This window comes from Pseudonaja textilis, chromosome 2, assembly GCF_049901715.1.
Source record: "Pseudonaja textilis isolate UNSWEBS1 chromosome 2, rPseTex1.2, whole genome shotgun sequence".
Classification (NCBI taxonomy): Eukaryota; Metazoa; Chordata; class Lepidosauria; order Squamata; family Elapidae; genus Pseudonaja; species Pseudonaja textilis.
The window spans coordinates 43,229,924-43,244,280 of NC_141991.1; the positions used below are offsets into that span (position 1 = coordinate 43,229,924).

Consider the following 14,357-nt stretch of genomic DNA (forward strand, 5'->3'; position numbering starts at 1 on the left):
TAGCCTCTGAGAAGCAATATGTAAACATTTTTGATAAATAATCATCATTGTCTCTGAATCTAGAAGATATGACCTACTCTTTGTGCAATACAGCTCAAGTTCTACTTTTAATTCTCCTTCTCTCATGCGGTAGACTTTTTTTTTGCAGTCATTCATTGTCTGAAGGAAATATTCTAAATGAATTGGCCAACTTTATATCACCAATCACTACAATGAAACTGAGACGTTTGGGAAAAGTGATAGATGATAGATAGATAGATAGATAGATAGATAGATAGATAGATAGATAGATAGATAGATAGATAGATAGATAGAATATGGGATGGAAGGATCGATATGATATATGATAAGAGCTGTAGTGACAGAGTAGTTAGAATGAAGCAGGATACTTTTGCTGCCTGCCAGCTGCCTGCAATCTGGCAGTTCAAATCTCACCAGGCTCAAGGTTAACTCAGCCCTCCATCCTTCCAAAGTTGATAAAATGAGGACCCAGGTTGTTGGGGGCAATATGCTGACTCTATAAACCATTTAGAGCAAGGGCCTCCAACTTTTGCAGCTTTAAGACTTTATTTTATTTATTTATTTATTTATTTTATTTGGTTTGTCAAGATAATAGGTATAAGTAAAAACATAGTTATGAATACATGGATACATATTAGAAAAATAAAAGAAATAGGACAGGGAGGGTAGGCACGTTGGTGCGCTTATACACGTCCCCTACAGACTTCTTAGGAAAGGGGTGAGGTCAACAGTAGAAAGTCTAAGGTTAAAGTTTTTGGGGTTTGGGGAAGAAACCACAGAGTCAGGTAGGGTATTCCAGACATTGACCAGTCTGTTGCTGAAGTCGTATTTTCTACAATCAAGTTTGGTGCGATTAACCTTGAGTTTGTATCTATTGTTTGCTCTTGTGTTGTTATGGTTGAAGCTGAAGTATTTGTTGACTGGTAGGACATTGCAATGTATGATTTTATATACTATACTTAGATCGGACTGAAGGCAGTATAGTTCTAGGTTTTCTAGGTCTAGAATTTCAAGTCTGGTGACTTAAGGTATTCTGCAACGAGTAGAGGAGTGGAGAACTCTCCTTATGAAATATTTCTAGACTTTCTCAACTGTGTTAATATTAGATGCGTAATGTGCGTTCCAGACTGATGAGCTGTATTCGAGTATTGGTCTAGCAAATGTTTTGTATGCTCTAGTTAGTAGTGTAATATTACCAGAGAAAAAGCTACATAAGATTAGATTAACAACTCTTAATGCCTTTTTAGCTATGTAGTTACAGTGGGCTCTAGCACTTAGATCATTAGAGATGAGTACTCCAAGATCCTTGACTGAATTTGGATCATCAACAAGCTCTTGACTATTCAGCTTGTATTTTATTTTCTGATTTTTTTTTGCCAATATGTAAGACAGGGCATTTATTTGTTGAGATTTGAAGTTGCCATTTGTTTGACCATTCTGATACATAGTCACGGTCTTTTTGAAGGGTAGCAGTATTGTCTGTGGTGTTGAATAGCTTTACATCGTCAGCAAAGAGAACACAGTTGCTCAGCTGGCTGAGGAATTCTGGGAGTTGAAGTCCACAAGTCTTAAAGTTGCCAAGGTTGGAGATCCCTGATTTAGAGAGGTCAGTGCTTATAAAAGCACTGTGAAGTGGTATATAAGTCCAAGTGCTATTGCTATTGCTATGATGTGATAGATATGATAGAGAGAATTACATACATACAAACCCACTCACATAGACAAGATCTTGGTTATTTTATACTTAACCAGATAAGCATTCACCATTTGTAGTTCAAATAATATCACTCAGTTTTTGAGTATTATTGTACTATAGTAGCAGTTTGAATCCTCATGATCCTCAAGATAATAACTTCTATTATCTTGCTGACCATAACTCTATCATGCAACTTATAATATTTTAATGCAATTTATATTGTCTTTCTATCACTAAGCCTGCATTCATGAAGCAGTGTCACATTCTAATCAATATATTATCTCTTCTGAGATGTCCTTTGCTCTCTGGCATTTGTGAGGATTCCATATCCATTATCTTTTTAAAAACACATTTCTGCTTTTCCTCTAAACAGTAGCATTGTATTTGCACAAATCCATAGAATGGATTTGCATTTTGCCTAACTATGATGGGAGAGGCATATACAATAAAAATTCCCAATAGTTCTTCTAGTAATGTGTTAACTTTTTATGGGAGACAGAAAGTAGAAAGACAGCAGAGGGACAATGGAAAAGAGTGGAGCAGCTCAGTCACACTGGCAATCACTGTCTCTACAAATCAATAGCCTTTGCTTGACAGACAATTTAAATTGAATCAAGTGGTCCACAATTGAAAGCAAAATTGATAGCACACCTTCCTATGTCCTTGTCTTTGCAAACTGCAAGGAAAATCCAGTATGCATATAAAGTTATTTCTCAAAGATGATGTCCACAAACATATTCTGTCCGTGCTTAAGATTCAGGTGATGGAATTCTCTATCTTAGGATCACAGGTCTGCTTGAAACGAGCTGTCAATATCAAAGGATGAGCATATCAATTTCAATTTTGAAATTTAATTGGATAAAAACTTTACTCTTCCAAATGGTTGGTACAGTATCAGCCTTCTCCAGCTGTGATGTATTATCAGCTTCTGCCAAACCTATTGTTTCTATTGGATAGAAGTGATAACGATAGCAACTGGTTTAAGAATACGTTTGCATGTTATTAGAAACAAAAACAGTCTATCAACTCTCAAAATGGCTTTAGCTGAAGCCATATTCCTTTTACTTCGTTATTTAGTTGCCATGCATATGGGGGGAGGGGAAATTTCCTCCCAGGTGCCAGACATAACAGTCATAAGGCCCATGGGAATCAAGGGCATCTCAACAAGAGCTCGTAACAGCCAGAGAGAGTAGTTGAGCAGCCTGCCATCCATCTGGTTGGTTAACGTGACCAGTGACACTAGGATGGGTAGGTGGTATTTATGCAGGAAATATTTAGAGTTGGTTTCACATTTGAACGTGCTGATATGCTGTACCCAATAAAATGGATCTTTGAGAAAAGCCAGAGCCTCAGAGTCCTGAATTGATTGGGCCATTACTTGGAACCATGACACGGTCTTTTGAATTAGAGCACCCAGTTATAAATAAAGTAATATATGTACTGTGTAGGTTCCAATTCATACAAAAAATAGCACTGGAGTTGACTCCACCCAAAGTTCACACATTTGGAAGATCAGGGGCCTTTTGGTCTTACAGCTCCTTTTCCTTTTTCTACAAGAGCAATAGAAGAGGGATTACAGCAACCTTCTCCATTGGACTGATATTGCTCATAGCGGTACAGACATAGATCTACTTGGAGAACACAACTTCTCAAAAGCTGCTCCCATCTGCCCTCAAAAACCTAGAATCAGCACAGCTTTTCCCTTTTAACAGGAGGTTCTTACTAATTTATTCAACAAAATTTGTTTCATGTTGCTAGTAATTACAGCTTCAGTAAAACTGTAACAATCAATGCAAATTCTAATAATAATCAACCAATTAACCTTCATTTATTTTAACTCATTTCCAGATTACTGCACTGAAGTGAAATCTACAATTCTGCCCTTTGGGCTTTCTTAACCACTCAATAAACCAATGTTTAATAGGATTGTACAGATAAGCCATATCCGCATTTTTCAGCATTCAGATAAATCTGGAGCATATGCTTGATGGCCTGACTTTATATATGTAACAGGGATCATTAAAATCAAGGGTTGAGTGATTTACAAGGACATAATTCCAGCCAGAGAATCTCTGCTAAGGTTGTAAACCATCTGAGTTGTCATCCACATTATCTCAGGATGCAACAGTAAATAAATCCAAAATGTCATTGATTTCACCATCCCTCAGGTTTTACCCATTTGCAGATTGTGTGTGTGTGTGTGTGCGTGTGTGTGTGTGTGTGTGTGTATCAGATTGGTATTCTTATAAGTGAAGAATCATGGTTGCCAGGACCAATCCAAGATATTTTCTAGCATGTGCCAAAGGTTAAATGGCACATTGCCAACACTTAACTGGCAGCTGAAGATTACCACAGTACTTAGGATGGCTAATCAATTTAGGATATGTAAGGAAGTCACTTGGACCCACAGTTTGATTCTGCAAATTCCCCCAAACAGACAACTTGTTGTTAGGGGATAATTTTGTATGTTCATTTTATTAATTGTATTTTTATTAGTCATTAACCAAAATAAATTTTCTGTCAGTCTGCTGTCTGAGGGTCCTTGGTGCTCTCTGAGCTTGCTTGTTTTCTTGTTTCATTACCCAAACTAGGTAACATCATAAGTGCTAGTAAGGAGTGTTGTTCATTCCTTATTATATTCAGAATATAAACTAAAAAGAATAGCAATAGCTTAACTCTTAGTGCTTTACAGCCCTCTCTAAGTGGTTTAAAGAGTCAGCCTATTGCCCCCAACAATTTGGGTCCTTATTTTACTGATCTTGGAAGGGTGGAAGGCTGAGCCAACCTTGAGCCTGGTGAGATTCGATCTGCCAAATTACAGGCAGCCGCCAGGCAGCAGAAGCAGCCTGCAGTACTGCAGTCTAACCACTGCACCACCACAGCTCAGTAAACAGCCCAACCAAAGAATATCTTTCTTTCTTTCTTTTTAATAAAAGTTTTATTTGGGTTTTCATAAAACATAATACAAATAAAATATCTTTTTTTGGGAGCCGCATGATTCCAGGTTATCACATCTCCATACAGACAAAATCTCAGTTACATATTCATCTTTATATTCAATTTCATATTTTGTCACTATTTTATCAATTTTTCAATAATTTTTCCCTTCCCTTACTTTATGATTATCTCATTCTTTTCTAATTCAATTACATATTTTTTTTCTAAATTTCTATATCTTTCTAGTCTTTATATTTGTACTTTTGTCTGTCCTGTTTACAATTTCATACATTCTTTTTCCATCATCATTCCAAAAGGGAAAAAAAAAAAACAATTCCCTCCCCTTCCAGGCATTGAAAAGCAAGGTTTCCCCTATGATTACCAAGTAGAGTGTATCACCTTTATATCTTATAATTGTTATCCTTTCAAATCTCATTAAACATTTAATTTATACATTATACAATTATAACATTCAGTTTCTAATACCTATTTTATATCATATAATCCTTATCAACCAAATCCTACTTGGTACTTTCCCTTAAAAATACACACTAAATTCTAAAAAGAAGAAAAATTATATAACAATAATGAATAAAATGGTTATTCTATTCCAATTCATCCTGACAACTGATATTGATTTCATTATAAATCTTTTGCATTTCTTTCCAATTGTATTTTATAAATCATTAAGAACAATTGAAGTATTTTCATTCATTCCTCTTATTCCCTCTTCTTTTATTTTTATTCCCTCTCCATTTCATTTAATTATTAACAAACATTCCATTACATAACAATACCAGTTTTGTCTTTCACTTTAATCACCTATGTTTCATATTTTCTAGCTCGTTACTATTTCCAATATAACAAGAATTTCTAAGACCACCCCAACTCACACAGGCAGGCAAGACACCAAAATATAAAATGACAGCAAACAGCACTCCTTGCTAGCACTGATGATGTTAGGATCCCTTATTTCAACCCTAAGCTATAAATACTCTCCTTTATTACCCTGTTTTCCTGAAAATAGAACCTACCCTGAAAGTAAGTCCTACCTTGATTTCTACACATATGCCCAATATAAGCCCTATCCCCAAAATAAGCCCTAATTAAAGATCCTGTCCACTTCAGAGTGCACAGGTAAAAATTAAGCTAGGGCAGGGATGGGGGGTGGAGCTGCCCGACTACTTTCCTTTGGACAGTTGTAGCCAGGACTTGCACACCTCAATACCTGTCTTGCCAGACCATTTCTTCTGCAGCTGACAAGGCTGGCAAGACTTTCCTGAGGGCCTCTGTAGCTGATAACAAAGTACTGGATCAATCTGGAGCTCTGTTATTGGCTGCAGAGGCCTTCAAGAAAGCCTTGCCAGCTGCAGAAGAAGTTCCTGAAGGCCTCTGACAGCGAAAAGGAGGCCAGGGGTGATGCACACAAGTGAGGTTAGTCAGTGGATGACATCCCCTGAAAATAAGACCTGGTGCCTTTTCTGGTGGTAATTTTTTTTGGGTGGGTACTCTAAAATATAACTTTAGTGTAAGCTTCCTCCTCCCAAACAGGCCAGAGCATGATACTGAATTGAACTGGTGTTGAATTGAATTTAATACACAAGAGTTTTCCCATCCTCAATATGTGGCACTTTTGGTCAGAGGTAATATTCTTGGAGAAGAAGACATTCAACCTTCAGTAGAGGAGACTGAAGATCTGCCAAATTGCTTGAGAGTGTAATCATTTAATTGCATACTATTTATTCCTAGATTTATCTGTCACCCACTAGGTAATAGCTCTTAATCCAATGTACTAATAAAGTGTGAATAAAACCTGTGTAAATCAAAAGTAGTACAACAACAACCAAAAAACCCCCACAACCTAATTACAAGAATCAATTAAAAGAGCAATTACAAACAACAGAGGCTAATATAAGCATCTAAAAATGTCATGGAGCTAAAACTGCTTAAGATGCATCTCAGGAAGCATCCTTGAATAGAGTGAGACACTCCCTGGTCTAGCTAGCCTAGCACTGTTAGCAAGGACTGGCAGTGGCTCATCAGGGTTTCAAACAGCCCTTTATATTTAATCTGGTGTTTACTTTTATAGGCTTGCTTGGAATTGCTAGGGACCTTCTGCATGCAAAGCAACACTCTTGACACTGAAGTATAAAAGCAAAATAAGGAGACTGAAATGCCCCAGGAAAAAATGAAGGCCTTCCCTCTGGGGCTGAAAAGATAACCAAATAGGCTTTCCTGCAGAGGTTCTTCCATACCTGGGATGCTGCTCCTGAAAAGGTCTATTCATAAAACCATTTCCATTCATAACCAAGAGTCATGGTGTTGCAGTGGTTAGAAGGCAGTATTGCAGGCTAACTCATTGCTGACTGCCAGGAGTTCGATCCTGACCGGCTCAAGGTTGACTCAGCCTTCCATCCTTGGGATGGAAGTGGGTAAAATGAGGACCCAGATTGTTGGAGAAAATATGCTGACTTTGTAAACCGCTTAGAGAGGGCTGTAAAGCACTGTGAAGCAGTATATGAGTCTAAGTGCTATTGCTATGATGTGATAGACAGATATATACACAGAATTACACACATACAAATCCACTCACATAGACAAGATCTTATTTGCTGTGTGTCCATTTTTGCCAAACTATTGCGCAAAAATTCTAATGCCCACTACCTGAATTTACAAGTATTATTGGTAATGCTGAGTCAACGTATTCTAATCCATCTTCCCCACAAACATTTCCAATACAATGAATAGAAAATCACAGGTAGTCCCTGTTTAGCAATTGATTCATTTAACATCCATTTGCAGTCGCAACAGTGATTAAAAAAAACAATTTTGCTACCAGCTACTTGGCAAACCGTCTTTTCATTTACAAACTTTGCAGTCTGTAAAGCAAAGAAAGCTCAAGTAAGTTCATAAGCATTATTGTGTTTTCACTTAGCAACCACTTCATTTAACAACTAAATTGCCAGTCCTAATTGTGGTCACTAAATGAGGACTAGCTGTATTTAATTTCCAAGGAAAGGTATCTCAAGGAAACTTCTTTCCTTGGCTTTTTTTAGATCACAAAGCAGGGAAGTTTTTTTTAAAAGGGTAATAAAGAACAAACACTTTGATTATCTTGCAGTATAAAATGAGTCCCAGACTATCCCAAAATAAATTCTAAGGTACTCTGAGAATGAGGTAGAAAAGAAACAGAAGTTTCTCTTGCAGGAGCAAATGGTACAAAGATTGAAGGACATATTTTTTGCATAGCCTCAGTTGTATTCATATATGAAATGCTAAACTTGCAAGTTTTAAAGAAAAGGAAAGGAATTTGAAACCCATTCAACATTAATCATTTTTTCATTGGGCTGATATTTCACTGTAGGGGTCCTCCCATTATCAACATATTACAATAGCCTATTCTTAGAATAATCAAAGTCTTCAAATTCAGCCTTTGTCACCTATCTAAAGGTTATCTAAATATTTTCAGTACAGGCAGTTCGCTATTGCGATTATTCAAAGTATTATCAAGAAGTGAAGCATTTCTAATTTATACTCTTTAAAGTGTAACTCAAGAAAAGGTAGCATGTGGAATTTGGACATGGTGGAAAGAAGAATGATTATCGAGGACAGAAAGGAATAGAATGGCACTAGTGTAAATGAAATCTAGCTGTATGTTCTTTTTCTTATTTTAGTCCTTATAATTATTTTTTTTGCATATTATCACTTTCCTCTTTCCCTTTTCATGTAACACGTTCAGTGGTGGTATTCAAATTTTTTTTACTACTGGTTCTGTAGGCGTGGCTTGGTGGGTGTGGTATGGTGTGGCTTGGTGGGTGTGGCTTGGTGAGTGTGGCAGGAAAAGGGTCCTGCAAAATCTCCATTTCCACCCCACTCCAGTGAAAGGATACTGTAAAATCCCCATTCCCTCCCCACCCCACTAACCTGCTTTCCCGCTCCGTTCTCCTGTGCAGGGCAGCAAAAGAAGACCCAGCCAATCAGCTGGGACTCAGGAGGCAGAGAATAGATGGGGGCGGGGCCAGTCAGAGATGATATTTACTACTTCTCTGAACTACTCAAAATTTCTGCTACCAGTTCTCCAGGACCTCAGAACTGGCTGAATACCACCTCTGGATGTGTTGCCTACTCCAACATGCAATGGGAGTATGGCAATGGGTACATATGTTAGAAGAATGTGTCAAAACGAAGCACTGATTCATTGACATAAACCAAGCCTCTATCTCAACCTCCTGGCTTCCAAACTCACAGGATTCCCAGGGTGTCCAGATGGGATTATGTTGTAGGGAGGCTAGTTTGAGGATTGAATCAAATCTACAAGGAAGCTCGCAAAATTACGGAGGTGAAGTATGAGAGAGAGAAGGTGGCTTCCTTCAAAGGCAATAATGTTTGTGTCAGATTATTCATTTGTTCTTTGTTACTTGGAGTCTTCACTTTTCCTTCATTATTCAAGGCACCGTATGAACTTCATTTTTTCTACAACAATCCTGTGAGGTTGGACTGATAGATAATAATTGGCCCCAAACCATTTAGGCTCTAATCCACTACCAAGAAAAACTCCAACTGTTTGAATAGGGTATTTAACATTTATGCAATGGTATTTCATTCCCCTACTTACTCATTCTAGTTATTTTAAGTATGTTGTGCCAAAGTGAGAACTAGTTTGGTACAGTGATTAAGGAACTGGTCTAGAAGCTGGGAGACTGTGAGTTCTACTCCTGCCCTTAGGTGCAAAGCCAGCCTGGTGACCTTGGGCCATTCACTCTCTTTTAGACCTAGGAAAGAGGCAAGGTCAAACCACTTCTAAAATCTCACCAAGAAAACTGTTGGGACATGTAAGGCTGGTGCCAGGAGTCAACATTGTCTCAAGGGCAGCAAGCAAAGAAAAAATATTGAAATTGAAAAATATTGAAATGTTACCAAATTCCTTCTGGTGCTGTCAGATTCCTGGCTCCCACAGAGCTCTCTTCCTGCAATGATTGCAATTTGATTTCTACATAAAATCAAATTGCTATGTTCTGAAGCATTTTAGATGCAACTTTTTCCTTTAGGGCTTCTAAACAGTGACTCCCAGCACTACTAAAAGACCTTGTGCTAATATTCTGGTTTCTCTTCCTCAATACTCTAACTCTCTCTCTCTCTCTCTCTTTCTCTCTCTTCCCCTCTTTTTCTCTCTCCTCTCTCTCCCCCTCCCCTGTCTCTCCCTCTCCTCCCTCTCTCTTTGTTTCTCTCCCCCTCTCTTTCTCTCTCCCTCCCTCCCTTTCTCCCTCCCTCCCCCCCTCTCCCCCTCTTTCCTTCTCCCTCTCTTTGTCTCTTTCTCTTAAGAAAAAATGTAAAGTGATAAGAAAGCATGGAAAGTTCATCAAAGGAAGGACATAATGCTTGCATGTCTCCCTTTCTAAGGTTTTGTAGGTAAAGTAGGATAATTAAAGATGATCAATCACTCTCCAAAGACTTAATTCATTCATTTATTTCTCTCGAGTTTTTTTTTTTTTAAACCTGGAGGGATCAAGTTTAGGCCAGGACATTTAATTGCTTGATGGCACCTCTTCTCAATTCATACATAGAAGCTGATGAAGGCAATGAGCTCTTTTAGGCATCCATTCAGCACATCTTGTTCTCTGATAAAGACTAACAGCTGGACAGCTCATAAGCCCTGTGACCTTAGCCTGCAATCCTAGGGAAGATCCTGCCTTTTAGGAAAGACCTGATTCATTTCCCCTGTCTTGGGAGATAAATCTCATTCCTCAGAATTCGAGAACTGTAATTTTTCACCAGAACCACTGAAATTTTATCATAAACTTCTAAGGCACTCTTACAAGACCATCTAGAAATCTCATTCTCTTTCCCCCTCTCTCTCCCCCTGCCCTCCTCCTTGTATGGCAGTTCTAAAACACACAAACACACACACACACACACACATACACAGGGAGAGGGGGGGGGGAGAGAGACAGAGAGACAGAGACAGAGAGAGAGAGAGAGAGAGAGAGAGCTGCAAGCATCCCCCCAGGTATGGGAATTTGAAAGCAAGGCCATTTATCTATTTCCTAAGGATGTACTGAAGAGAAAGGAAGAGATCGGCAGTCACAACAATTGTATTGCCCCCTGCTGGAAAAGCCACCTTTTGTGTGGTTTTAGTCACCGCTAAGGGCTAAGAAGCAGCAGAATAATTGGGTCCTGTCTCTCTCTCTCTGTCTGTCTGTCTGTCTGTGTGCGTGTGTGTATGCATTTGGACGGTGCCGTTGGGGGGTGGGGGTGGATCCTTTTTCTCTATAAAGCGTTGCCCTCTGGATTCGTTAAGTTAGCGCTACCCATCCTTCTTAACCGACAGGTTCATTAAAAAGGGGGGGGGAGACACCAGTCGAGAGAAATCCGCCCTCATCTCCCCATCCTAACGTTTCAGTGGCAGAGAAGCAGCGTTAAGTGAAGAGAGCAAAGCGGGGCACTTTACCTCAGGATCAACCCTCCCCCCCGCCCGCCTTTCCCCAGACGGCCCGGCTCCTCCGACGCGCGGGTTCCCAATTGCAAACCCAATTCTTTTTTTTTGGTGCCATATCCGTCATCGGACGTTGGCGGTCCTATGCCAAACCGCCAAAGAAACGGCGGCGAGTTCGGGTTTGGCATAAACAAACAGCGGAGCAATCCGGCAAAGGTTGGCGCCGAGCCGGTGCGGGGTGAGGGTGGGGGGGGAAGGATGACGGTACCAGCCAGGAAGAGACCCGACGAAGGGAAGACGCGGGAGGAGGGGCAGCGAGGAAAGAGAAAGAGAACGGAAGAAAAGTTGGCTCCAAAGCCCGTTCAATGAACTCCCACAGACCAGCGGACCGGTCGGTCGGCTCTGTAGGGCGGCCATCCAACAGGGGTGGGAGCGGAACCCGACTCCCCAGCGCTCACACACAAGGCGTTAAGGGAGTCTCTTGGTCGGTGGGGATGGGGGTGTGTGGGGGCGGTGTGGAGCGCCCAAGAGCCGATTCACTCCAGTCCTCCTTATTCCACCCTCCCTCCCCTTTATTCTAAGGGGGCAAAAAAGCGCAAACAAAAGCCGAAAAGATTGGAAACCGGAGCCGAAGGCACAAAGGCCAAGCGGGGTGGAGGTGGCTGGTGGGTGGGTCAGACAGAAAGCCCCCTTTCCCCGCTCTCCCTATAGAATTGTACAAGAGGCAAGGAATGAATCCTGAAATCCACCGCAGCTGCGCTGCACCGGTCTAGAGCTCCCAATTTCACTTCACTCTGCGGCTCTCTGACGATTGCCAATGGTTTCTTTTCATTGCCCCCTTTCCCTGCTTCGGGATTCCCTTGACAAAGAAGCAGCGGCGTATAAATCTTGGGCGCGAATGACTTCTGGAAAGCTGGCACTTCTTTTTTTTTTTTCGGGGAGGACGGGGTGGGGGGTGTCCTTCGGGGTCGGCCTAACGGAGGTCTTGCCCTGGGGCAGAAATCTTTGGCCATTCCGACTCTTGGCTACGACCGCCCGCTCTTTTCATCCCAGGAGCGATTGCACGAAGCTCGATCTCCCGCGCAGCCTGGCGAAGAAACCCCTTCGACCTGCGCCTTCCCAAAGGGAGTTGCGCGGAGCTTTTGCCTTCTCCCCACCACTCCTCCTCCCCCTCCCTCCCCTCCCCCAACGCTCGCGCCCTTCTCAAGTCCTGGGCTTTCCTGGCTCCCGGCTACGGAGCCTCCTTACCTGCGTGGCTCATCTTCCGAAGTCTCCCCCACCTCGGCAGTCGCGCTCTCCCCTTTTCGGCTCCCGCCCCCCGCCCGGGCTTTCAAATCATATTGGCGGCTTCCGAGCTTTTGGGTGGCTCCCTCCGCGGAGCCCCCGGGCAGCTAAAGTTCAGGTCGGGGCATGGATGGATCGGAAAGGGGCGGGGGAAGAATCCGCTCCGCAAAGTTGCGCCGGGGGAGAACGCAGGCGGGGCAGCGATCCCTCTCCCCCAGCCAAAGTGTCCGGCAGCCTTTTCGGGCTGAAAAGAGGGCAAGGCTGGCTAACCCGGACGGCACCAACGTCGGGCGCTCAATGCAGCGGACAGCTGCCGTCGCCCTGCCCCATCGCCGCTATCCGCTTGTTGCAAATAGAAGGTCCCTGCCAGTCGCTGATCGCCGAGCGCTGCCCAGGGAAGCTGCTGCTGCTGTTGCTGCTGCTCTCCTCCTCCTCCTCCTCCTCCTCCTCTCCTCCTCCTCCTCCGGCCGACAAGCATTTTTCCTTCCTTCGCTGCAGAGGAAGCCCTTTTGCTCACGCAGGGACAGAAAAGCAGCAGCGAAAGGAGGGGTGGGGGCTGGGGGAGAGGCGAGCACGAACGCCAAAAACAAGCCAAAGATTTAAAGAGACCGCCGCTGCCGCTTTTTTTTTTTTTTTGAGGTTTCGAAAGCCAGGGGTGGAAACGAAGAAAACGAATAATATACCTTCCCTTCTCTCTCTCTCTCTCTCTCTCTCTCTCTCACACACACACACACACACACACACACACACACACACACACAGGCTTCCTACCCATTGCTAATGTGACCGCAGAAATTGAACGCAAGATATTGAAAGCAAGTATAATCTCGTGCGCGCATCCTGCTGAGGTTATACAGTGGGACTCGCGGCCACAAGACTCCTTTACTGCGATCAGGAGTACCGACCGACCTGCCACTTTGCAAGATTAATGCGACACTGTTGAAGTTCGGCAAATGGAGCGCCATCCGATAAAAAAAAATTTCCCCACCCTTCGCGATTAGCGCCGCTATTTCTGGGGCAACGGTCCCATCTCAGCCCATTCGGGCGTTCCGTCCTTTCCCTGCATGGGCGCAACCCCGGCTGAAGCGGAAAGCCACAGCAGAGGCAGCGACCGGAGCGGCTCTGCCCTTGATCCGCTTGGCAGGGGCTTCACAAACTCAATGCAGGAAGCCCCGGGGTCTGGAGCTTTCATTGATTCGGAGGGCGATCCCCGAGGGGACGGGGGGGGGGGGAAAGCACCTTCGCCTCTAGTGTTTAGGAAGAATCCAGATCCCACCGGGCTCTTTTGGCGCACCCACTTCGAAGGCTCTTCGACACTTAGGGCGGACCGGCTCCCTTTAACACCTCTAACAGCCAACCCCAACCCTGCGCCCGAAGTGGATTTAAGAGAGCTTTACTGCCAGGTCGACGCTCACAGACCGACATCCCGGAGTCCCAACCTGCATCCGACTAGAACTTCCCTCGAGGGTCCAAGAGCTGAAAAGGACGGGGGGCGGGGGGAGGGTAAGGTAAACTTCCAGAGAGGTGAGCGGAGAAGCGGCGGGCGAGAAGTCCGCTCTCCCCATCGGCACGCAGAATTATTTTTTTAAAAAAAGGCTACCCTGCCTTCCAGGCGGGCGAAGAAGGTGGATAGGGCCCTGTCAGCGGAGAGGGACTTTACCTGCAAAGAGACTGCAAGCTCAGCTTCTGGCTGAAAATGTGAAGTGTTGAAGTGAAGCGATTCCTCCCGGCGGGGGAAAAAAAAACCCCTTCTCCTACCCCATCAAGCCTCAGGCTGAGAAGAGGCGAGAAACGTTTGAATTCCGCGTTGGGCTTAAGTCGCCCTTCCCCCCCCCCCCTTTGCTCAGCCCTGCTTTTTCCCAGCTCAGGAAAGATGACACAATTTCCTCAACCGGCAACCCCATTGATAATACCTGGCTGGCTGCTCTGCTTGCAATCACTGTGGCCCATTTTACAACCAGACAAATACGTGGAGGGTCTGGTGGG

General features: G+C 43.1%; 1 protein-coding gene across 4 annotated transcripts in view; it reads right to left on the reverse strand.

Annotated features, from left to right (window-relative positions):
- Positions 1-14,154, reverse strand: part of FGD5 (FYVE, RhoGEF and PH domain containing 5) — a 147,045-nt gene extending 132,891 nt beyond the window's left edge. For 3 of the 4 annotated variants that reach the window (XM_026722990.2, XM_026722985.2, XM_087923742.1), the window contains exon 1: positions 12,336-12,807. In XM_026722990.2, the coding sequence (XP_026578775.1) occupies positions 12,336-12,348 (13 nt within the window). In that variant the 5' untranslated portion in view covers positions 12,349-12,807. Of the gene's footprint in view, positions 1-12,335; positions 12,808-14,031 lie in introns of those variants that run through there. The other variant, XM_026722998.2, reaches the window with a different exon arrangement.
- Between the last annotated feature and the right edge of the window lie 203 nt (positions 14,155-14,357).